At 46.9% G+C, this 26584-nt stretch overlaps 1 protein-coding gene across 1 annotated transcript in view; it reads right to left on the reverse strand.

The window, feature by feature from the left end:
• The window catches only part of LOC311110814 (protocadherin-15-like), a gene marked incomplete at both ends in the record, with an annotated part of 245784 nt that overhangs the window by 213584 nt on the left and 5616 nt on the right, over positions 1-26584 (reverse strand). Inside the window, 2 exons of the mRNA XM_084153381.1 lie at positions 618-683; positions 1489-1503. Coding sequence (XP_084009507.1) covers positions 618-683; positions 1489-1503 — 81 coding nt within the window. The remainder of the gene's footprint in view (positions 1-617; positions 684-1488; positions 1504-26584) is intronic.

Here is a 26584-nt window from a genome sequence, read left to right on the forward strand (position 1 = left end):
GTTGAGGAGGAGGAAGAGGAGGAAGAGGAGGAAGATAATAATGAGGAAACTGGAGAAGAATTTCGGTACACTTGACCCCAACAACTTGTGCACATCTGTTTAGCGACATCCCTGAGTCCTCGAACACATTCAGAGCTGTAGCCGTCACCAGTTGCACACAGCCATGCGTAGCCGTGCCGTCCTCGGTTGGGAGCGGTCTATTCACTAAAGGAGCCCCACACCACACCACCACGACAAACACCATCTGTACCAAGCACACATGTCCCCTGCCTGGGGAGGCCAACACACACACACACACACGCACACACAGTACACAACAACAAGTGCCTGTAACAAGTTGATTTTCCTCGAGCTAATTAGGTAAATAGCAAGTATCGTGCTACAGGTAACTGAAGTCTTTAAGCTAGATTTGTTCTCAACAGGAGCACAAAGGCTCCTAGCCTGGGATCTTGGGTAAAGGTTTGATTGGGTACCCAGTAGCATGCCTGTCGATTCTTAACTTAGAAATCCAAGTACTGGTACTTGAGACATAATGTGTCCTTCAACTCTGTGTTGTAATGTATGTTATGGTCTATACTGAACAGTAGGTTCAGAGAAAACAAAAAAGCAGTACATACCATTTGGGCTCTCTTCATCGATGGTCACTATGGTAGCAGGGGGGCCTGACCGAGACAGTTTACATTCTGTATGGTGGAGAGAGAAGGCAATAAAACACATCAATACCACAAAGAGCCTTATGTCATAAACTGTCATAACTGGTTATGAATGGTTGCATAATTTCTATGACTGTTGAAGCACATTGATAGGTTGAACGACACTGACACAAAAGCAGTGATGATCAACTCTCTACAATACATGATGACAATACATGACAGCCATGAGGGGGACAACATGAGCACAGTGTCCAGTACAGGAGATACACAGATGGGAATTACTCAGAGTACAAAGAGTGAATTGCGCTTCAGTGATGACTGTATGACGGCAAAAGACAGGAGAGAGGTCTTGAGAAGGGTTGCAAAGGGAGGGTATATTACTGGAAACTTTCAAAGTTTACCAGTAAACTACCAGAATTTTGGTACTTTAAAGGATTTTATATAATTAACCACAAGACATCTAGTGGCCTTTCTGGGTACTTCAGATTAACACAGGTGTCTGTAATTGTCTCTGACCCTCTGTGTGGCCTCATCACAAGTAAAATAATCAAATAAGATTATTTTTTTTAATACAATAACAAAGAATGACATTAACCTAAACATAAACCATCATCTTAGTGAATACCATTGCTGTGTAATATATACTTTAAAAAAAAAGTTATTCAAGTATAAATTACCAAAGTTACCATAGATTGCCATAGATTACCTGTTTATTAGCTTTGGTAAATTACCGGTAGCTTTGCAACCCTAGTTGAGAGTCAATATACACTTAATGCCGAGAGAAAGAGAGAGCAAGAGAGAGAGAGAGAGGAAAAGGAAAGGTTTACCCTCTTACCCTCATACTGCCAGTCTGTAGAGGTCAGGGTTAGTGGTGCCATAGAAGGAAAGAAGAAAATAATCATGGGAGAAAATAATAGCATGAAATTGTTGGTTTGGAGGAGAGGTTTGATGTTAGAGGAGAGGAAAGGGGGGAGGGGAGTGAAGGAATAGAGAGTTAGTGAATCAAAATAACAGCTCTATAAAAAGACACTAGATCTCAATTCAATCAATCTTTAGATGGACTTCATTTGGCATGGGAGTAGGAAACAAGATACATCCACCACAACATAGTTAGCCTTTTTTCTGCATACAATTGTAGTTTGGAAATGAAAACGCAATCTGCAATTGTTGCATACATTTTCTTGACTTTAGAATTCATGATAAGTGTTTGTTTGGAACATAATTATTTAAGTGAACTCTTTAGGGGCATGCACTTAGAGGCACATACATACAGAAACAATAACAAAGCATAATTTCCTCAAGCTATACCTTACTGATGTTAGCATTACTTAGACTGTACTGTCCTGTCTTTCTCCAAGAAAATAATGTCCCACTTAATTACTTAATAGCACACTCTATAGAGGCACATATGATGAAGGATTTCCATGAACCTATGAACCTTACTGTGAAAATATTTTTCCACATAATTACATAATGGCACACTTTGTAAAGGTACATATGATGGCCCATGTCCAAGAACCTACAGCATGTACCTTACTGACATCAGCAGTGACATTCTTAGAGATATTGAGAAAAGCAGTGACCAGGTTCAAGGAGAATGTTTACTGGACATGGAGAACAAGTTGACTCTCACTATGACTCATTCAACAACTAGTGTCCCTGTCTAAGGCATGTTCAGGAACACATGTGATCTGCTGTCCAGCCCAGGTGTCTCCTTACCATACGTCTGCGTGTCATCGGAGTGGGACAGAGAAAATAGACACCAGGCCGTCAGCCCCCTCTAAGGTTCCTCAATGGCAGTCTGTTGCTTAACTTCTCTTACGCAACTAAACACCTGTCGCTAGGTGCGAACGGGCAGATCGTTTTCCCATCAAATATTCATGCAAACGAGCCCTTCCAGTAATGTGAAGGTTTAAAAGTGCACATGAATCAGTAATACAACTGCAGGCTTGAATTCGCTGTTATATTAACAAGGGGTTTTTCTCTAGCACAGGTACGAATGATAATTAGTGATTAAATGGCAATAAGGGGGCCACACTATTTGAAAGTTCAGTTGTTTCATGAAATTGTGTATTCATTCCATCCAGTTTGTGTCCATTTATGACTTCAGGCGGATGCACATTAATTTCAAATGTGACAGAGAAAGTCATTCATATGTATGCTGTCTATGTGTGTAATAATTCAGAGGTTAATCAGTAAGGTAGCACATAGCTCATCTAATTTTAGTCATTTTGTAACTGCACAGTTAATCTGTTAGGAGTAGGAGTATGCGCTCTGATATAGGAGTTCAGAGTTCCTACAATTTCACAGCAATTAGATTAATGAATGCATCTGCTGGAGAAACAGAGATCTACATTCCCTTTGATTCAGACAAAAATAGAAAGTGTTCCGACCTACCAATCTGAGGCATACACAACACATCAAAATGAGTACGCTCATCAGCTCTGAGAAAAAATGTGGATAGAAAGGGAGAGTGGGAGTATGTGTAGGCGTGTATGAGGGGGTGTGTGTAGGTGTGTGTATTCGTGTGTAACTATGTGTGTGTGCAGAATGTCTCTTAAACTGAGACCTTTAGCGAGGACTTAAGGATCCCAAGGAGTCTGTTGGTTTTGTGTTTATTGCATTTGTGTGAGTGTGAGTGTGAGTGTGAGTGTGTGTGTGTGTGTGTGTGTGTGTGTGTGTGTGTGTGTGTGTTTGTGTAAATATATGTGTGTGTGTGTGTGTGTGTGTGTGTGTGTGTGTGTGTGTGTGTGTGTGTGTGTGTGTGTGTTTGTGTGTGTAGTAATGTCAAAAGCCTGATTTGAGAAGAAAAGACTCCAGCAGGGAGGAAGAACAATGCCTTGTATTGCTCTGTTAATGGTCACTTGTTGAGATCAGAGCACACACTGCAGCAGAAGGGCAGCAACACACACACACACACACACACACACACACCATAACCACATCAGCCTCAAAGTCAGCACAGTCAAGAGACACATGTTGACTACAAAGCCAAAGAGAAAAGAGAGCACCATATTTAATCTTGTGTTTCCATCTTTTCCAGGGTGTTTCTGTTTATGTGTTTGTTTTCTGACATTCTCCGTCTGGGACTCTTCCCTCTCGGGTGGCCTCCCGGAGTTAGAAGAGAATATCAGAGATGTTCCCTATCACTGCCCCACCCCTGTAATTCTGTATTCATAGAAGTAAACATAGCTTAGTCATGCTGAAATTCCTAAATACCACAGGCTGTAATGGTCCTCAGGTTGCTAATGTGGCGTGAAGCCTACTGTTGAAGTTCGTATAGGCATATACACACACCAAAGCAAAGCTGCTTATAGATATATCCACATATCTGGCAGGCCGGGGCAAATCCTAAAAAGCTCAATTGTGAAGTCAGGAGATGTGTAGCGAGTTAACTTGGTCAAGTAGGGAAAGGGCTACGAGAGCCAAAAAGATGAGGGCTACATTGTGCTAACCTATTTGGAAGAACACACAGCTTGTCATCAGTGGGGGAAACAGTGCCCAATTGTCATACTTGAGTAAAAGTAAAGATACCTTAACAGAAAATGACTCAAGTAAAAGTCACCCAGAAAAATATGACTTGAGTGAAAGTATTTGGTTTTATATATACTTAAGTATCAGAAGTAAATGTAATTGCTCAAATATACTTAAGTTTCAAAAGTAAAAGTATAAATAATTTCAAATTCCTTATATTAAGCAAACCAGATGGCAACAATTTCTTGTTTATTTTTAATATTTACGGAGAGCCAGGGGCACACTCCAACACTATGTTCCTTTCTCTACCATAAACTGCCTCCAACGCTGTTTTAGAGAATTTGGCAGTACGTCCAAACGTCCAGACCACGTGTTACCACACCAGCCAAGGACCTCCACATCCGGCTTCTTCACCTGCCGGATCGTCTGAAACCAGCCACCCGGACAGCTGATGAAACTGTGGGTTTGTACAACTGAAGAATTTCTGCACAAACTGTCAGAAACCGTCTCAGGGAAGCTCATCTGCGTGCTCGCTGTCCACACCAGGGTCTTGACCTGATTGCAGTTCAACATCGTAACCGACTTCAGTGGGCAAATGCTCACCTTCGATGGCCACTGGCCTGCTGGAGTGTGCTCTACACGGATGAATCACGGTTTCAACTGTACCGGGCAGATGGCAGACAGCATGTATGTCGTCGTGTGGGCGAGCGGTTAACTGATGTCAACTTTGTGAACAGAGTGCCCCATGGTGGCGGTGGGGTTATGGTATGGGCAAGCATAAGCTACGAACAACAAACACAATTGCATTTGACCTATGGTAATTTGAATGCACAGAGATACTGTGAAAAGATCCTGAGGCCCATTGTCGTGCCATTCATCCGCCGCCATCACCTCATGTTTCAGCATGATAATGCATGGCTCCATGTCCCAAGGACCTGTACATAATTCCTGGAAGCTGAAAATGTCCCAGTTCTTCCATGGTCCGCATACTCACCAGACATGTCAACCATTGAGCATGTTTGGGATGGTCTGTATTGAAGTGTACGACAGCGAGAAAAAGAAGATAGAGAGATATAGAAGGAAAGTCCTGCTCACACTGCCCTACCCTATGCTTTGACTTCTTTCTCCCCTCTCTCTCCAGATGAAATCTTGCGACTTATGACGGCCGGCCGCCCAACAACCTGCCCGCTTGACCCTATCCCCTCCTCTCTTCTCCAGACCATTTCCGGAGACCTTCTCCCTTACCTCACCTCACTCATCAACTCATCCTTGACCGCTGGCTATGTCCCTTCCATCTTCAAGAGAGCGAGAGTTGCACCCCTTCTCAAAAAACCTACACTCGATCCCTCCGATGTCAACAACTACAGACCAGTATCCCTTCTTTCTTTTCTCTCCAAAACTCTTGAGCGTGCCGTCTTTAGCCAACTCTCTTGCTATCTCTCTCAGAATGACCTTCTTGATCCAAACCAGTCAGGTTTCAAGACTGGTCATTCAACTGAGACTGCTCTTCTCTGTGTCACGGAGGCTCTCCGCACTGCTAAAGCTAACTCTCTCTCCTCTGCTCTTGTCCTTCTAGACCTGTCTGCTGCCTTTGATACTGTGAACCATCAGATCCTCCTCTCCACCCTCTCCGAGTTGGGCATCTCCGGCGCGGCTCACTCTTGGATTGCGTCCTACCTGACAGGTCGCTCCTACCAAGTGGCGTGGCGAGAATCTGTCTCCGCACCACGTGCTCTCACCACTGGTGTCCCCCAGGGCTCAGTTCTAGGCCCTCTCCTATTCTCGCTATAGACCAAGTCACTTGGCTCTGTCATATCCTCACATGGCCTCTCCTATCATTGCTACGCAGACGACACACAACTAATCTTCTCCTTTCCCCCTTCTGATAACCAGGTGGTGAATCACATCTCTGCATGTCTGGCAGACATATCAGTGTGGATGACGGATCACCACCTCAAGCTGAACCTCGGCAAGACAGAGCTGCTCTTCCTCCCGGGGAAGGACTGCCCGTTCCATGATCTCGCCATCACGGCTGACAACTCTGTTGTGTCCTCCTCCCAGAGTGCAAAGAGCCTTGGCGTGACCCTGGACAACACCCTGTCGTTCTCCGCTAACATCAAGGCGGTGACCCGATCCTGTAGGTTCATGCTCTACAACATTCGGAGAGTACGACCCTGCCTTACACAGGAAGCGGCACAGGTCCTAATCCAGGCACTTGTCATCTCCCTTCTGGATTACTGCAACTCGCTGTTGGCTGGGCTCCCTGCCTGTGCCATTAAACCCCTACAACTCATCCAGAATGCCGCAGCCCGTCTGGTGTTCAACCTTCCCAAGTTCTCTGACGTCACCCCGCTCCTCCGCACACTCCACTGGCTTCCAGTTGAAGCTTGCATCTGCTACAAGACCATGGTGCTTGCCTATGGAGCTGTGAGGGGAATGGCACCTCCGTACCTTCAGGCTCTGATCAGTCCCTACACCCAAACGAGGGCATTGCGTTCATCCACCTCTGGCCTGCTGGCCCCCCTACCTCTGCGGAAGCACAGTTCCCGCTCAGCCCAGTCAAAACTGTTTGCTGCTCTGGCACCCCAATGGTGGAACAAGCTCCCTCACGACGCCAGGACAGCGGAGTCACTCACCACCTTCCGGAGACACTTGAAACCCCACCACTTTAAGGAATACCTGGGATAGGATAAAGTAATCCTTCTACCCCCTCCTTACCCCACCCCACCCCCCCAAAAAAAAAAAAAAAACATATTGTAAAGTGGTTATCCCACTGGCTATAAGGTGAATGAACCAATTTGTAAGTCGCTCTGGATAAGAGCGTCTGCTAAATGACGCAAATGTAAATGTAAATGAAAGGCAGGTGGGGGAAGGACAGAGAAAGAGGATGGACAGAGAAAGAGGAATGACAGAGAAAGAGGAAGGACAGAGAAAGAGGAATGGCAGAGAAAGAGGAAGGATAGAGAAAGAGGAAGGACAGAGAAAGAGGAATGGCAGAGAAAGAGGAAGGATAGAGAAAGAGGAAGGACAGAGAAAGAGGAATGACAGAGAAAAAGGAAAGACAGAGAAAGAGGAATGTCAGAGAAAGAGGAAGGACATAGAAATAGGAATGTCAGAGAAAGAGGAAGGACAGAGAAAGAGGAATGGCAGAGAAAGAGGAAGAACAGAGAAAGAGGAAGGACAGAGAAAGAGGAATGACAGAGAAAGGGGAATGGTAGAGAAAGATGAATGGCAGAGGGAGATGGGAGGACTCTGTGCAGTAATAGTGTTTAACATGATTTTTGAATGACTACCTCATCTCTGTACCCCACACATACAATTATCTGTAAGGTCCCTCAGTCGAGCAGTGAATTTCAAACCAGATTCAACCACAAAGATCAGGGAGGTTTTCCAATGCCTTGCAAAGAAGGGAACCTATTGGTAAAAAAAACAGACATTGAAAATCCCGTTGAGCATGGTGAAGTTATTAATTACACCAAGTCACAACAAAGATACAGACGTCCTTCCCAGCTCGGCTGCCGGAGAGGAAAGAAACGGCTCAGGGATTTCACCATGAGGCCAATGGTGACTAAAACAGTTACAGAGTTGAATGGCTGTGATAGGACAAAACTGAGGATGGATCAACAACATTGTAGTTACTCCACTTTACTAACCTAAGTAACTGAGTGAAAAGAAGGAAGCCTGTACAGAATAAAAAATATTCCAAAACATGCATCCTGTTTGCAACATAAGGCACTAAAGTAAAACTGCTGAAAATGTGGGAAAGAAATGAACATTATGTCCTGAATACAAAGCTTTATGTTTGGGGCAAATCCAACTCAACACATCCCTGAGTACCACTCTTCATATTTTCAAGCTTGGTTGTGGCTGCATCATGTTATGGGTATGCTTGTCACCAGCAAGGACCAGGGATTTTTTTGTATATATAAAAAAGGAACGGAATAGAGCTAAGCACCGGCAAAATCCTAGACAAAAACCTGGTTCAGTCTGCTTTCCAACAGGCACTGGGAGACAAATGTACCTTTCAGCAGGACAATAACGTAAAACACAAGGCCAATTATACACTGGAGTTGCTTACCAAGACGTCATTGAATGTTACTGAGTGGCCTAGTTACAGTTGTACAAACCAGGTGTGGAAAGCTCTTAGAGACTTACCCAGAAAGACTCACAGTTGTAATTGCTGCCAAAGGTGATTCTAACATGTAAATTAGATATTTCTGTATTTCATTTTCAATAGATATGATAAAATGTCTAAAAACATGTTTTCCCTTTGTCATTATGGGGTATTGTGTGTAGATGGGTGAGGATTACTATTTTTTAAAAATACATTTCGAATTCATGCTGTAACAACATGAAGTGATATAAGTCAAGGGGTATGAATATTTTTGAAGGCAATGTAAGCAGAGGGACACTAACCTGATCAACAAGCACTGCAGCAATTAGATCTATGAACAGTGGCTTGCGAAAATGTTCACCCCCCTTGCCATGTTTCTTATTTTGTTGCCTTACAACCAGGAATTAAAATGATTTTGGGGGGGTTTGTATCATTTGATTTACACAACATGCCTACCGCTTTGAAGATGCACAATCTTTTTTATTGTGAAACAAACAAGAAAAGACAAAAAAAACAGAAAATTTGAGCGTGCATAACTATTCACCCCCCCCAATGTTAGGTTGGGTGGGGGACTCAGGTGCAGAGACGGACACACGGACAAAGAGAGTAAAATTAGGATGTAGTTTATTCAACGTGTGTAGGCAGAGGTAAGTAGTCAGGGTGGAATAGCTTCAGGCTGGGGTAGGAGCTGAGTGGAGTGGAGAGCCAGTAGTCCTGAGAGCTGGATAACGAGGATATCAGGCAACAGAGGAGCAGGTAGCGGCGTGGGAGTGGCAGGCAGGCAGGCAGGCAAGCAGGCAGCAGGAACAGACGAGATCTGGTCGAAGGAGAGACAGGTTACAAAACGTGGCAGGAACAACAATAATACTGAGAGAGTACAACTACACTGAGAGTGCTGTACGGGCCAAGTTACCACTGGAAGTGTAGGAACGAACTGGCGCTGGAGAGGTGTCCAGCCCGGGTAGATATCTGCTGCTTGATTGGTGCCAATGAGCTGCAGCTTGATGTAACTGCTCTGGTGATAGAATGGCCACGCCCGCTGACCTAGAACCTCTGACTGCACAGCAGGGGGAGACAGACACAAAACAACACACACAGGGGAGAAAAGGGAAAGGAACACCAACAGGAACAGGACCAACAGAGCCGGACCGTAACAGTACCCCCCCCTCAACGGGCGCCACCCGGCGACCCACCCGGCTTGTCAGGGTGGTCCCTATGGAAGTCATTCACTAGCTGAGGATCCAGAATAAAACGTCTGGGAATCCAGGACCTCTCCTCGGGACCGTATCCCTCCCAGTCCACCAGGTACTGAAGCCCTCTACCACGCCTTCGGACGTCCAGCAGTCTCCGAACCGTGTAGGCTGGATGGTCGTCAATAATGCGCGGTGGCGGAGGGGGATCCACCGGCGGACACAAAGGACTGGAGGAGACCATCTTCAGCTGGGACACGTGAAATGTGGGATGGACTCTCATGGCCTGGGGAAGCTTCAACCGAACAGCCGAAGGGTTGATGATGGATTCGACCTCAAAAGGACCCAAATATCGGGGCGACAGTTTACGGGAGTCAGTGCGCAGGGGAATGTTGCTGGAGGAGAGCCAGACACGCTGACCAGGCTGGAACTGTGGAGCGACTACCCTGTGCCTGTCCGCCACCCTCTTATTCCTCTCTTCTGTCCGTAGAAGGGCCTCACGGGTGTCCACCCACACCTTGCGGCAGCGACGAAGGTTATCCTGAACTGACGGGACGGTTAACTCCTTTTCCTGAGACGGGAACAATGGCGGTTGGTACCCCAAAGCCGCCTCAAAGGGTGAAAGGCCGGTGGCAGATGAGGTGAGGGAATTGTGGGCATATTCGACCCACGGGAGGTGTTTGGCCCAGGTGGACGGGTTCTGGGATGTCACACAGCGTAGAGCAGCCTCCAGGTCCTGATTGGTCCTCTCAGTCTGGCCATTGGACTGGGGATGGAACCCTGAAGAGAGACTGACAGAGGCACCCAGAGCAGAACAAAACTCCTTCCATACCCGAGAAATGAACTGTGGACCTCTATCGGACACTATGTCCACAGGTATTCCATGGGGACGGAATACATGTAGGACAAAGAGGTCGGCCGTCTCACTGGCAGACGGTAATTTTGGTAATGCAACAAAATGGGCAGATTTAGAGAATCTGTCCACGATGGTGAGTATGGTGTCATTACCCTCAGACATAGGAAGTCCAGTGACGAAGTCCAAGGCCACGTGAGACCAAGGACGACTCGGGACTGGGAGAGGCCGCAGCAGGCCCGAAGGAGCCCGGTGGGAAGCCTTATTTTGGGCACAGATGGAGCAGGCCGCCACGTACTCCCGGACGTCAGTCTCGACGGATGGCCACCAAAAGTGCCTCTTCAGTAGCGACAGTGTACGGTTCATACCAGGGTGGCAGGAGAAGCGCGAGGTGTGGATCCAGTTGAGCACTTGCGGCCGCACTGCTGCGGGAACATAGAGAAGGTCGGGGGGGCCATCGGTCGGTCCAGGTTCCGACTCTTGTGCCGATCGGACGAGGGACTCGATTTCCCAGTGAACCGCCGCCACCAAACAGGAAGCGGGCAGAACAGGTTCAGGATTGCTGGAGTCTTCATTGTCTGTAAACTCAGCCAGGTCCAAGTACTCCTCAGGGACTGAAGAGAGGTCTGGGGTTTTGACAGGGGAAGCAGGGGAACCTACCGAGGGCGGAATAGCCGACCCAAGGCAAGCAGAATGGCAGTGAGTGCTCCAACTGTGTATCTTGTGGTTTTGCCAGTCAATATGGGGGTTGTGAAGGCGAAGCCAAGGGAAACCGAGGATAAGGGGGGAGTCCGAGGAGGAGACTACTTTAAACTGGATGGTTTCTTTGTGATTACCGGACAGCATGAGAGAAACGGGGACAGTTTGGTGGGTGATGTTGCCAAACTGACGGCCGTCTATAGCGGTTACTGTTATAGGCTTAGGCAGGGGCTTAACAGGGATCTCAGCCTGAGTGACCAGGTTAACGTCAACAAAATTATCCTCAGCACCAGAGTCAATGAGAGCAGCTAATGGGAGAGACAGATTCCTGAACTGGACTGTAGCTGGGATAACTAGACAGGGTGCTGTGGGCATTGAGTCAGGTGTAGCACTCGCAAGTACGCCCACTTTTACCTGCGAGCTTTGTCTTCTTGGGCGAACCGGACAGTTAATCAGGAAATGAGTGCGGTCCCCACAGTACATGCACTCACCAACCCGCATGCGCCGTTCCTTTTCGGCAGGGGACAGACGAGCACGGCCCAGCTGCATGGGCTCGTCTAGTTCCATGGAGGGATCCGCTGAGGTGTGTGGTCGGTGTCCGAGTGGTGATGTAGCTCGGGTTGCAGAAAGCGAGGGAGCCCCGCCTGCGGTGTGGCCCCGACCGCCCCTCTCCTGTCTCCTCTCCCGTAGCCTGTTGTCTATTCGTGTAGCAAGGGAAACGAGAACATGAAGGTTAGCAGGCTCTTCACGAACAGCTAGTTCATCCTTAATCGTGTCACTTAACCCGTGAACAAACGCTCCCTGAAGAGCTTCGTCATTCCACTTGGAATCGGCTGCCAAGGTCCAAAAATCAATGGCGTATTCAGCCACGCTACCCGTGCCCTGTCGTAGCTCCAACAGTCTCTTTGTGGCGGTCCCGGCATGGTCCGGGTGATCAAACACAACTTTCAATTGAGAGGAAAAATCGTCAAACGACAGGCTGGCAATCTGCTGAGTAGAACAAGCCGCTTCTGCCCACATCAAAGCTTTGCCCCTCATTAACCCCAGTGCGTAATGTACCTTTGAGGATTCCGTGGAGAAAGACAGGGGCTTCTGTTGGAACACCAAGCGACACTGAAGCAGGAAACCACGGCATTTGTTCAGATCCCCGGTGAAAGGTTCGGGTGCGGTTGTAGGGGGTTCCCGAAGGGCAGGAGCGGAAGCCGAGCCTGGAGCCACTGTAGGAGGAACAGGCGGAGGAGAAGCAGAGGGAGAAAGGGTAGTGAGTGTTACCAGGTTAACTACCTGAGAGGTGAGATGAGATACTTGATCCAACAACTGCTGGTTGTTATCCAATAGCATCCGGATGAGTTGGTCGTGTTGTCCCAATAGTACTCCTTGTGAATGGAGGGCGTGTTGTACGCCATCCTCCGTTGTTTCATGTGGCATCTCTGCTGAGTCCATGTTTGGCCAGTTCGTTCTGTTAGGTTGGGTGGGGGACTCAGGTGCAGAGACGGACACACGGACAAAGAGAGTAAAATTAGGATGTAGTTTATTCAACGTGTGTAGGCAGAGGTAAGTAGTCAGGGTGGAATAGCTTCAGGCTGGGGTAGGAGCTGAGTGGAGTGGAGAGCCAGTAGTCCTGAGAGCTGGATAACGAGGATATCAGGCAACAGAGGAGCAGGTAGCGGCGTGGGAGTGGCAGGCAGGCAGGCAGGCAAGCAGGCAGCAGGAACAGACGAGATCTGGTCGAAGGAGAGACAGGTTACAAAACGTGGCAGGAACAACAATAATACTGAGAGAGTACAACTACACTGAGAGTGCTGTACGGGCCAAGTTACCACTGGAAGTGTAGGAACGAACTGGCGCTGGAGAGGTGTCCAGCCCGGGTAGATATCTGCTGCTTGATTGGTGCCAATGAGCTGCAGCTTGATGTAACTGCTCTGGTGATAGAATGGCCACGCCCGCTGACCTAGAACCTCTGACTGCACAGCAGGGGGAGACAGACACAAAACAACACACACAGGGGAGAAAAGGGAAAGGAACACCAACAGGAACAGGACCAACAGAGCCGGACCGTAACACCCAAAGTCAATACTATTTCTTTCTTTAAGCAATGGCTTTTTTTCTGGACACTCTTCCGTAAAGCCCAGCTCAGTGGAGTGTACGGCTTAAAGTGGTCCTATCCGCTGTGGAGCTTTGCAGTTCCTTCAGGGTTATCTTTGGTCTCTTTGTTGCCTCTCTGATTAATGCCCTCCTTGTGTCACGGATTCAGCCGAGGCTGCTCCTCCTCCTTGCTCGGGCAGGCTTCGGCAGCTGCCCGAGTACTAGCTGCTACCGATCTATGTTTCGGTGTTTGTCTAGATTGGTCTGTATTGTTTACACCTGTGTCCCATTAGTGTTGATTGTATTCCCTTTAAAACCCCCTGTCTCTCATTTGTTTGTTGTGTGTGATTGTTCTCCGTTAGGTCGGCAGTGTTGTGGTATGCTAGTGTTGTTCCTCCCTGATTGGAGGTTTTGTTGTTTTGTACTTTCATTACTGTGTTTAGTAAAGTACGTCTGCCAGTCGCTCGGTGTCCTGCGCTTGACTTCGTTTTCCGCATACACGTCAAACCTGACACCTTGCCTGGTCCGTGAGTTTTGGTGGGCGGCCCTCTCTTGGCAGGTTTGTTATGGTGCCATATTCTTTCAATTTTTTTAATAATGGATTTAATGGTGCTCCATGGAATGTTCAAAGTTTCAGATATTTCTTTACAACCCAACCCTGATCTGTACTTCTCCACAACTTTGTCCCTGACCTGTTTGGAGAGCTCCTTGGTCTTCATGGTGCCGCTTGCTTGGTTGTGCCCCTTGCTTAGTGGTGTTGCAGACTCTGGGGCCTTTCAGAACAGGTGTATATATACTGAGATCATGTGACAGATCATGTGACACTTAGATTGCACACAGGTGGACTTTATTTAAGTAATAATGCAACTTTTGAAGGTAATTGGTTGCACCATATCTTATTTAGGGGCTTCATAGCAAAAGGGGTGAATACATATGCACACACCACTTTTCCGTTATTAATTTTTTAGAATTCTTTGAAACAAGTAATTTCATTTCACCAATTTGGACATTTTGTGTATGTCCATTACATGAAATCCACATAAAAATCAATTTAAATTACAGGTTGTAATGCAACAAAATAGGAAAAACGCCAAGGGGGATGGATACTTTTACAAGGCACTGTACCTCCATACAATGCATAATGTTAGTGCATTAGCCATCTAATAATAATTAATTAAACAACAAATGTCTATCCACAATTAGGATTACCAAAGCAGATCAACAAGCACCGCAGCATCAAGACTAATGTTTAATTAGCCATCTCATAAACCACAGAGAGGGGAACATTGCTTTAATGGATATATCTCTTTGTTCCCAGTAATATTAGTGGAAGTATAGGAGGAAAAACAGTGAATGTTAAAGACGCAGTACTCAATCAGTAATTGGTAATCAAGGCACTATACACTCCAGGAGCTTAGTCCAAGGACAATCTAAATATTCTAATTAGAACCGCGGGGTAATTTGCTTTCATTTGAGGAGATAATATCCTGCACTAATCAACATGACGATTCCCCCTTAAGCTACAAAACTTCAATTACCAAATGTTTATCGTTTTTCCTCACAAAAGAGATGGATGGAGACACAAGTAACCTTTTTTAGATGTGATGTGGTTGTTTTTGTGCAAGATCTTACTTTGTTCCATGACTGGGATATAAAAGCTGCAAAACATTTCAAGGTATTTTCAGTAAAGGCAGGCTTACAGATATAGACAGTGCCTTAATTCTTTACAGGACATTTCGATCAGCAGTGCATTACCAGAGCACTCAGACAAGGCACCACTGAGATAATGCTGCCCACTGAAATTTTATTTTCAGAATGTTTTTTTAGCTGCCTTTGAAATCAGTGCGCACTGCTTTTCCACAACTTCATCTGAAAAAGTAACTTTTTAGCAGCCACTAAATCAAATGACCACAGCTCACTCAAAGTTAAGTTCTTAAAAACACGTTTTCGCTGATGGTGAATTCAGTGTGTTCATAATTCTCTGATGGGAGTTGTTCCCATACGGAACAGTAACGCATCATCTCACACCACCGATGGGCACCTGGGCCATCTTTTCAACTAATTAGTAATGCATGCATACACACACACCAATCCATACTGATATTGTCAGAATAACTAAGACATCCTTCTCCAGCCATGGACAGCCTTTTCCCATCAGAGACAGAGAATGAAAGGAGAGAACACTACTCCTGTAGATGAATGACTTTCTTCCAGGCAGTTCCACACCAGGTCCTTCATCTCATAAAACCTTTAATACCTCCATATCCACTCATAAATACTACTCCCCTTTAAATAAATATTAAGCCTTGACGACGGAGAGGAATTGTCTGGGAGTCCCTGTCCAATGTCACTTCTCTCTCTCCAGGAGACAGCGGGGGAATCTTGAGCGAACCAAGCCAGGTCCCTTGCCTTACTTCAACTTTCCACGCAGTGAGACGATTGGAAGATCGCACAATTTCAGTGTCACTGATCATCGTCATCAGCTTAAAACGCTCAAAGGTCAAAGGTTACATTTACAACCCTGCCAGTCCCTGGTGTGGCAGGCAGGATGCCTAGACAAGGGACTGAAGACTGAACTGAACAGGGACTTCTTAATTTCCCAGGGGGCTTAGTGTAGTCTGCTTGCATAGAGTGGCATCCAGAAGAGCAGCAGGGAACCCTGGTCTGGGTCCAGCAATAGCTGGCTAGCGCAGGGCTGAGAGAGACATTTACATTTTTACATTTACGTCATTTAGCAGACGCTCTTATCCAGAGCGACTTACATTCTTTTTTCATACCCCCGTGGGAATCGAACCCACAACCCTGCCATGCTCAACCAACTGAGCTACATCCCTGCCGGCCATTCCCTCCCCTACCCTAGACGACGCTGGGCCAATTGTGCGCCGCCCCATTGGTCTCCCGGTCACGGCTGGCTACGACAGAGCCTGGATTCGAACCAGGATCTCTAGTGGCACAGCTAGCACTGCGATGCAGTGCCTTAGACCACTGCGCCACTCGGGAGACACAAGAGACAGGGAGGGCATTTGTCCAACGCTGCCCATTGCAAGTTAAAGGAAAAATTCATACAAAATCACTAATTCCTATAATTTGCAGCGTTAAATAACACTAATATGTGAGAAAAATATATTTGGGTAAACAAATTGTTGTGGAAATCTGTTGCAGTTCAAGTCGACTACAAAACCCACAATGCAATGCTCTCTCTATGGGCTGGCTAGCTAGCTATCTATCTAGCTAGCTAGGTAGTTAGTTATCTAGCAAATGTAGCTACACATAATAATACCAAAGTGAATATCAGCATCTGAAGTACTTAGTTAACTGTAAAATCACCTAAACAAACTGCACTATCAATTTAGGAGTCTACAATCTCACAATGTTCAACCTGCAGATCTGTGCCTCGCAGAGTGGAGTCTGACATTCGCAACAGCCATTCAACGGCACCTTGCAATGCTTCCTGGACTGAAGAGTCAAACAAATAGGAGAAATGTGGTGAACCCTCTGTTAACGTACACATTTCTCGAAGTAGGAATATCGCAAAAATATGAGCAATGGCTCATTCAAGAGAATACGTTATGACATCGGCCAGAATTGAAATCTGACATGGATGATAGACGTTTTTTCAATCTAAAAGTCAGATTCCTATTAACTTCCAGTGTAGTGAGAGCGGCTTTATCGCAAAGCTACATCATACCGGCCGACATTCTGCCTGCTTGAACAGCAATAGCTCAGATACACATGAAAACATGAAATTACCCTGGGAATCGAGATGCACGAAAACAATTTAACATTCAAAATGAATGAATATTTCCTTTAATGGGAGGTCACGGCAATGGCAACCACAAAACAGTTTAAAAAAGCACTATAGCAGTCAGATTAATTCATGATAGATATACAGTGCATTCAAAAACAATTCAGACCCCTTCCCTTTTTCCACATTTTGCTACGTTACAGCCATATTCTAAAATTAATTAAAATAAATGGTCAAATGACAAAACAAAAATAGGTTTTTTATAAATGTTTGCTAATGTATAAAAATAAACAGAAATACCTTATTCAGACCCTTTGCTATGACACTCGAAATTGAGCTCAGGTGCATCCTGTTTCCATTGATCATCCTTAAAATGTTTCTACAACTTGATTAGAATCCACCTGTGGTAAATTCAATTGATTGGACAAGATTTGGAAAAGCACACATCTGTCTATAGAAGGTCCCACAGTTGACAGTGCATATCAGAGCAAAAACCAAGCCATGAGGTCGAGGGAATTGTCCGTAGAGCTCCGAGACAGGATTGTGTCAGAGGCATATATCTGGGGAAGGGTACCAAAACATTTCTGCAGCATTGAAGGTCCCCAAGACACAGTGGCCTCCATCATTCTTAAATGGAAGAAGTTGGAAACCACCAAGACTCTTCCTAGAGCTGGCCACACGTCCAAACTGAGCAATCGGGGGAGAAGGGCCTTGGTCAGGGGGGTGACCAACAAACCGATGGTCACTCTGACAGAGCTCCAGAGTTCCTCTGTGGAGACAGGAGAACGTTCCAGAAGGACAACAATCTCTGCAGCACTCCACCAATCAGGTGTTTATGGTAGAGTGGCCAGAAAGAAGCCACCTCTCAGTAAAAGGAACATGACAGCCCGCTTGGAGTTTGCCAAAAGGCACCTAAAGGACTCAGACCATGAGAAACAAAATTCTCTGGTCTGATGAAGCCAAGATTGAACTCTTTGGCCTGAATGCCAAGCGTCATGTCTGGAGGAAACCTGGCACCATCCCTACGGTGAAGCATGGTGGTGGCAGCATCATGCTGTGGGGATGTTTTCAGCGGCAGGGACTGGGAGACTTGACAGGATCGAGGGAAAGATGAGGGGAGCAAAGTACAGAGAGATCCTTGATGAAAACCTGCTCCAGAGAGCTCAGGACCTCAGACCAGAGCAAAGGTTAACCTTCCAACAGGACAATTCTTATTTTTATTTTTTTTATTTCACCTTTATTTAACCAGGTAAGCCAGTTGAGAACAAGTTCTCATTTACAACTGCGACCTGGCCAAGATAAAGCAAAGCAGTGCGATAAAAACAACAACACAGAGTTACATATGGGGTAAACAAAACATAAAGTCAAAAATACAACAGAAAATATATATACAGTGTGTGCAAATGTAGCAAGTTATGGAGGTAAGGCAATAAATAGTCCATAGTGCAAAATAATTACAATTTAGTATTAACACTGGAATGATAGATATGCAAGAGATTATGTGCAAATAGAGATACTGGGGTGCAAATTAGCAAAATAAATAACAATATGGGGATGAGGTAGTTGGGTGGGCTAATTTTAAATTGGCTGTGTACAGGTGCAGTGATCGGTAAAGTGCTCTGACAACTGATGCTTAAAGAAAAGCCTTTGCTTTCCTAACTGCTTGTGTATATTGCTATTTGAGGCAGTTTGAGAGGGACTTGGGGCTCTACAGTGAAATTATATGATAAGAACTAATTGGAACAGCAATAGGCAAGGCATATTGACATGGGAGAGAGGCATAAAGCAATCACAGGTGTTATTTGAGAGAGCTAAGACAACAACACACACACACACGATGAAAGTTTGGGCTGAGGCTAAACAGATAAACAGGACAGGGTACTGTGTAAAGGAACAGTCCAGCAGGCATCAGCTGTGCAGCTGAGTGATCATAAGGTCCAGCGAACAGCAATATGTGAGTCCGAGAGCAGTTCGAATTGGTGCTACAGCACAAGCGAGCAGGAAGCACGGCTGTGGAATTGTGTGTGCTAGCGGGCCGGGGCTAGCAGATGGATCTTCCTGATCATCGCAACGGGAAGCCTGTTGAAACCACAGACGATTACGTCGGCAGACCAGTCATGATGGATCGGCGGGGCTCCGTGTCGACACTAGGAGATCCCGTCCGGTTGACAGAGAGGTAGATAACCGGGAGATGGGCCTGACTCGAGGCTAGCTCAAGGCTGATTAGCCAACAACAACATCCATTAGGTTGCAGATAGCTAGTTGCGGTGATCCAGTGTTAAAGGTCCAGTGATTCAGTGATTCCGGCAGAAAATCTGATATGTTCTGTGTCTATAACGCGCTGTGCTGACAGTGTAGACTGGCCGATAATAGTCCAGGCTAGAGCTGGCTGGTAGGTAGTGCAGGCCACGGACAATGGTGAAAAACCGCTAACGGTGGCTAATAGCAAGTAGCTAGTTAGCTGGCTACTCCCGTCCGGTAGACAGAGAGGTAGATAGCCGGGATATGGGCCTGGCTCGAGGCTAGCCCAAGGCTAACTGGTGCTTGCTTCTGGGGCAGTGGTGATTAGCCAACAGCAACATCCATTCGGTTGTGGCTAGCTAGTTGCGATCCGGTGTTAAGGTCCAGTGATTCAGTTATTCCGGCAGAAAATCAGATGTTCTGGGTGAAAACCGCTAATGGTGGCTACTAGCAAGTAGCTAGTTAGCTGGCTAGATAGTTTCAACTGGATATTCTAGATAAAAGGTAAATAAATAGAATCCGTTCCACATTGAGTGAGGCGGGTTGCAGGAAAGTATATTTAGTAGAAGGATGAAAAGTGTGATAGGGAAATATATACATAAAAGACAAAAAACAAACAAAAAACAGGCTATTTACACGGACACACTTCAGAGTACACGACCACACTGCTATGCCATCTTGGGAAAATGACCCTAAGCACACAACCAAGACAACGCAGGAGTGACTTCGGGACAAGTCTCTGAATGTCCTTGAGTGGCCCAGCCAGAGCCCAGACTTGAAACTGATCGAACATCTCTGGAGAGACCTGAAAATACCTGACAGAGCTTGAGAGGATCTGCAGAGAATGGGAGAAATTCCCCAAATACAGGTGTGTCAAGCTTGTAGCATCATAAAGTGCTTCACAAAGTACTGAGTAAAGGGTCTGAATACTTAACTAAATGTGATATTTCAGTTTGTTATTTTTAATAAATTTGCAACAATTTCTAAAAACCTGTTTTGCTTTGTCAATATGGGGTATTGTGTGTAGATTGATGAGGGGGGAAAAAACGATTTAATCCATTTTAGAATAAGGCTGTAACGTAACAAAATGTGGAAAAGGTTAAGGGGTCTGAATACTTTCCGAATGCACTGTAACTCATACCGCTCCCACTTGGGATTCAATCGCCCACTCACCTTGCTCACTGTGAGCTCTTAAGACAGCATTAGTTAGAGCCACTCTCCATATTTTCAAGCATAGTGGTGGCTGCATCATGTTATGAGTATGCTTGTAATCATTAAGAACTGGGGAGTTTGCAAGTAGTCTGGGTAGCCATTTCATTAGATGTTCAGGAGTCTTATGGCTTGGGTGTAGATAGGGCAATAAAGCCAGGAGTGGAAAGCTCTTAGAGACTTACTCAGAAAGACTTACCCAAAAAGTAAATAGATATGTAAATGAGATATTTCTGGATTTAATTTTAAATAGATTTTGCAAAAATGTCTAAAAACATGTTTTCACTGTCATTATGGGGTATTGTGTGTAGATGGGTGAGAAAAATGTATATTCAGGCTGTAACACAACAAAATGTGGAATAAGTCAACAGATATGAATACTTTTTGAAGGCACTGTAGATTGGCGCACAGGTCCGTTTTAAGGATTAAAGGTTTTACTCACATCGGCTACGGAGAGCGTGATCACACAGTCGACCGGAAAAGCTGGTGTTCTCACGCATGGTTTCAGTGTTGCTTGCCTCAATGTCTATGAATTTGACAGTGTATACATTTCTCCAGCCCCATCCCTTAGCTGTTTACCAAAGAAGTGGTGGGGTGACCGCTTTATTGTTTTATTGCCCCTTTTATACCACATTTACATTTTAGTCATTTAGCAGATCCTCATATCCAGAGCGACTTACCACAGCCATTAGGGTTAAGTGCCTTGCTGAATGGCACGTAGACAGATTTTTTACCTTAGTACCCTGTATGTTATTACAGGTCCTCAGGTGGGTTTAGGTATTCATTGAATGGAAGGGACATTTCTCTGCACGCTCCTGGAAAACAGTTGCAGAGAGCAGTACTCAGCATCACAAACAACCGTTCTCCTTTACTTGAGGGAAAAAAGCTAGATCGATGTAATAAAGGACTTTGCTTCGAGTGTTGCAATCACACTCCCAGTGAACTGCTTGGAGTTGATCCTGCACATGGACCAGTCTGAGCTCCAGGAGAGGCCAAGTTCAGGACCAGCCAAGCCCAGCAAGCCCCCACCCTCCTGGGCCACACCTGTCACGATCGTCTGAGGAAGCGGACCAATATGCAGCGCGTTGAGTGAACATAATGACTTTAATGAGTAAAGCACGTAACTACAAAACAAAAGACGAAAGTGAAGTCCAACAGTGACAAAATACTGAACCTGGAACAAAAACCCACAATTCCCACAGGAAAACAATCAGATTAAATATGGCTCCCAATCAGAGATAACGAGCCGACAGCTGACACTCGTTACCTCCGATTGGGAGTCATTGACCAAACCTAGACATAAACCCCACAGAACTGCAAACATAGAAATACACCCAAAACCCAACATAACCAAACCAAAACCCAACAAAACAAATACACCCTGGCTCAAATATAAAAGTCCCGGAGCCAGAGTGTCACAGTACCCCCCCCTAAAGGTGCGAACTCCGGGCGCACCAGCATACAGTCTATGGGAGGGTCTGGGTGGGCGTCTGTCCACGGTGGCGGCTCTGGCCCTGGTCGTGGTCCCCACCCCACCTTAGTCACTATCCGCTTCCGTAGCCTCCTCCATATGACCACCCCCCAACTAAACCCCACTGGATTAAGGGGCGGCACCGGACTAACGGGCAGCACCGGACTAAGGGGCAGCACCGGACTAAGGGGCAGTACCGGACTAAGGGACAGCACCGGACTCAATGGCGGATCCTGGCTGGCTGGCTCTGGCGGATCCTGGCTGGACGGCTCTGGCGGATCCTGGCTGGACGGCTCATGGCTGGCTGAAGGATCTGGCTGCTCATGGCTGGCTGACGGATCTGGCTGCTCATGGCTGGCCGACGGATCTGGCTGCTCATGGCTGGCCGACGGATCTGGCTGCTCATGGCTGGCCGACGGATCTGGCTGCTCATGGCTGGCCGACGGATCTGGCTGCTCATGGCTGGCTGACGGATCTGGCTGCTCATGGCTGGCTGACGGATCTGGCTGCTCATGGCTGGCCGACGGGTCTGGCTGCTCATGGCTGGCCGACGGATCTGGCTGCTCATGGCTGGCCGACGGATCTGGCTGCTCATGGCTGGCCGAAGGATCTGGCTGCTCATGGCTGGCTGAAGGCTCTGGCTGATCCTGTCTGGCAGAAGGCTCTGGCTGATCCTGTCTGGCGGAAGGCTCTGGCTGATCCTGTCTGGCGAAAGGCTCTGGCTGATCCTGTCTGGCGGAAGGCTCTGGCTGATCCTGTCTGGCGGAAGGCTCTGGCTGATCCTGTCTGGCGGAAGGCTCTAGCGGCTCCTGTCTGGCGGAAGGCTCTGGCTGATCCTGTCTGGCGGAAGGCTCTGGCTGATCCTGTCTGGCGGAAGGCTCTAGCGGCTCCGGTCTGGCGGACGGCTCTGAAGGCTCATGGCAGACGGGCGGCTTATGCAGCGCTTGGCAGACGGACAGTTCAGACGGCGTTGGGCAGACAGGCAGTTCAGGCGCCGTCGGGCAGACGGGCAGTTCAAGCGCCGTTGGGCAGACGGGCAGTTCAGGCGCCGTTGGGCAGACGGGCAGTTCAGGCGCCGTTGGGCAGACGGGCAGTTCAGGCGCCGTTGGGCAGACGGCAGACTCTGGCCGGCCGAGACGCACATAAGGCCTAGTGCGTGGTGCCGGAACTGGTGGTCCCGGGCTGAGGACACGCATCTCAGGGCTAGTGCGGGGAGTAGCAACAGGGCATGCTGGACCCTGGGGACGCACATAAGGCCTAGTGCGTGGTGCCGGAACTGGTGGTCCCGGGCTGAGGACACGCATCTCAGGGCTAGTGCGGGGAGTAGCAACAGGGCATGCTGGACCCTGGGGACGCACATAAGGCCTAGTGCGTGGTGCCGGAACTGGTGGTCCCGGGCTGAGGACACGCATCTCAGGGCTAGTGCGGGGAGCTGCAACAGGACGCACAGGACTCTGGGGACACACAGGAGGCTTGGTGCGTGGTGTAGGCACTGGTGGTACTGGACTGGAGCGGGGAGGTGGCGCCGGAAATACCGGACCGTGCAGGCGTACTGGCTCCCTTGAGCACTGAGCCTGCCCAACCTTACCTGGTTGTATACTCCCCGTCGCCCGACCAGTACGGGAAGGAGGAATAACCCGCACCGGGCTATGTAGGCGAACCGGGGACACCATGCGTAAGGCTGGTGCCATGTAAGCCGGCCCGAGGAGACGCACTGGTGGCCTGATGCGTTGGGCCGGCTTCATGACATCCGGCTCAATGCTCAATCTAGCCCGGCCGATACGTGGAGCTGGAATGTACCGAACCGGGCTATGCCTGCGTACAGGAGACACCATGCGCTCTACTGCGTAACACGGTGTCTGCCCGTACTCTCGCTCTCCACGGTCAGTCCAGGGAGTAGGCGCAGGTCTCCTACCTGACTTCGCCACACTCCCTTTTAGCCCCCCCCCAAGAAATTTTTGGGTAGTACCCACGGGCTTCCAGCCTCGACTCCGTGCTGCCTCCTCATACCACCTCCTCTCGGCTTTAGCTGCCTCCAGCTCTTCACGAGGGCGGCGATATTCTCCCGGTTGTGCCCAAGGACCCTTTCCATCCAGTATCTCCTCCCATGTCCATGAATCCTTGATAGGCGTCCATAAATCCTGTTGCCGCTTGACACGCTGCTTGGTCCTTTTATGGTGGGTTTTTCTGTCACGATCGTCTGAGGAAGCGGACCAATATGCAGCGCGTTGAGTGAACATAATGACTTTAATGAGTAAAGCACGTAACTACAAAACAAAAGACGAAAGTGAAGTCCAACAGTGACAAAATACTGAACCTGGAACAAAAACCCACAATTCCCACAGGAAAACAATCAGATTAAATATGGCTCCCAATCAGAGATAACGAGCCGACAGCTGACACTCGTTACCTCCGATTGGGAGTCATTGACCAAACCTAGACATAAACCCCACAGAACTGCAAACATAGAAATACACCCAAAACCCAACATAACCAAACCAAAACCCAACAAAACAAATACACCCTGGCTCAAATATAAAAGTCCCGGAGCCAGAGTGTCACAACACCGAGCCTGATTACAGCCTGCTGGCTGCCAGATTAAAACATCCATCCACACAGCCACTCCACTGCCCACACAGCTAGAGGCTGCTACCGCTAGACACAGTCTGCGCATCTGGCCTCTAATCAAACAATCCCCAAAATAGAGAAACAATTTCAGACAGAGACAAGGGAGGGGGATGGAGAGAGGGAGAGAGAGAGGGAGAGAGAGAGAGAAAGGAAGGGGATGAGAGAGAAGGATAGATGGAATCTGAGGAGGTAACACGTTCCAGCAAACCGTGAACATTCCCAGAACATTAGCTAAGATTCCCCATTAATTTCTAGTTAGGGATTTATCTAACTTTAGGTTTCCAGGTAATCTAATAACACAATGTACCAGTAATGTTTTTAGAACGTACTACCGCAACAAAGTGTGAGAGTAACGTTCTGGGAACATTCTTGCAACATCAGGCGAAGGTTTTGTACAAACATAGTATAATCACCAGCACAACCGGACAGTTTTTGTGTTATGATAACATTTGCCGCAACCTAACGAATGTTCTGGGAACTTTCACAGAACCAATTTTGGTTGGCTGGGATGGCTGTCAACACACACACACACACACACACATGTTTTTATGAGAATAGGGCAACCATCAAAGCCTCAACAGAGACATAATAAACATACTATTGATGAAACCCTTCAAAGATAATAGCTGCTTATCATTAGTACAGTGTATTATCACAGAAATAAGTCCATGTACAAACACACACACACACACACACACACACACACACACACACACACACACACACACACTCACTAAACATCAGGAGATTTGGAGTGATTGTATTGAGAGGTAGAGAGAGGTATGAGAAAGGTCTGTGAATTGTCATCCAGATTGAGGCTTGACCTTTCATGAACCTTTCCTAAGCTATGGGGCCTGCTGATCACTGATCCTCATAGAGGCAGACATTGGATGGACAGACAGGGGATATGCATGATGGGAATACTGCACTGCATAACGCTATGCCACACTGTTCAGACAGACACACAGCATGCAGACTGACTGTCAGAGATATGAGACAGGTAAAGCATATGAGGCAAAGTGAGGTGAGAAGGTGAAGAAAGAGCTCTAGGAAAGAGAGGATGAGAGAAAAAGGATGATGGGATACATACTGTAGAAAGGCTGAAAGAGAAAGAAAGAGCTGTGCGATAACTATTCTCTTATCTTTTATTGGTGTTTTCATGTTATTTCTATGTTTTGATATATAAATTATTGTTGCATGTTTTTTTATATACTGTAACAACATTGTTGTACGCTTGAATGCTGACAGACAGACAACAAACAAACAGTGAGACTATAGCGCACCGACCGACAGACAGAGCAGGGAGATTTATGGCTGGAAATGGCCTAAGAAGGCCTGCTCAAACCAAGGTGACACTGAGAAAATATGCACGCACATACACAGTTGGGAAGAAACTCACACACACACACGAACGCACACATTCACATAAACACATCACAGACACTGTTCCTTTCATGCTTCAAAAAGCGCCCGTGTTTCCATGCAGCAATCCAATCAACCCTCATTTGTGATTGTTCTAACTACCTCTAATTCCTACCTGCTCCCTTTGTAATTATCCCGTCTGCATTCGTTCAAATTATAGGCTGCATCCCCAGTTATAATCAGTGGGCTGGAGCTCCACTGCTAGAGGAACAGGTCACCGTACCGTGAGATAAATACAGAGAAGGCTCAGAGACATGGAGGACAAGGACAGGAAATATATAATCATGTGCCAGTCTGGTCACTTACATCCATATGGAGTAGATACATAAGAGATGTGTGTGTAAGTGTAAGGGCCACAACTCTGACTGAGGGTACCGGTTCTAAAGCACTAGTTCAAAACAACATTAGCTACCACACTCTGCCATTGACTTTTATGTTACATCAAATTACACGTAAAATACTTGACAATGGCTAGTGGAAATATGTATAATTGTCAGACCTCAGCCTAGACTCAATTACCCACAAAGAGACTGAATGTGGTCAGAAGAGAACCGTTTTTGTTGTTGTTGTTTGTTTAGGTGAAAGCCAGCCAGGCTTCTGCTAAGCCTGCTCAAAATGTGGGCGCCAGAAAAGCACAAACATACACATGGACGTACGTAATACAAACCCTCATTCAGATTACAGGCTACAACTGTACATAGACTACACACACACAAACACACACGCGCATAACATACTTAAGTGCCCACAGACAAAACAAACACTCCAACATGCACTCACACACAAACACACATATTGCA

Source organism: Coregonus lavaretus, assembly GCF_964263955.1.
Source record: "Coregonus lavaretus genome assembly, chromosome: 36".
Taxonomy (NCBI): Eukaryota; Metazoa; Chordata; class Actinopteri; order Salmoniformes; family Salmonidae; genus Coregonus; species Coregonus lavaretus.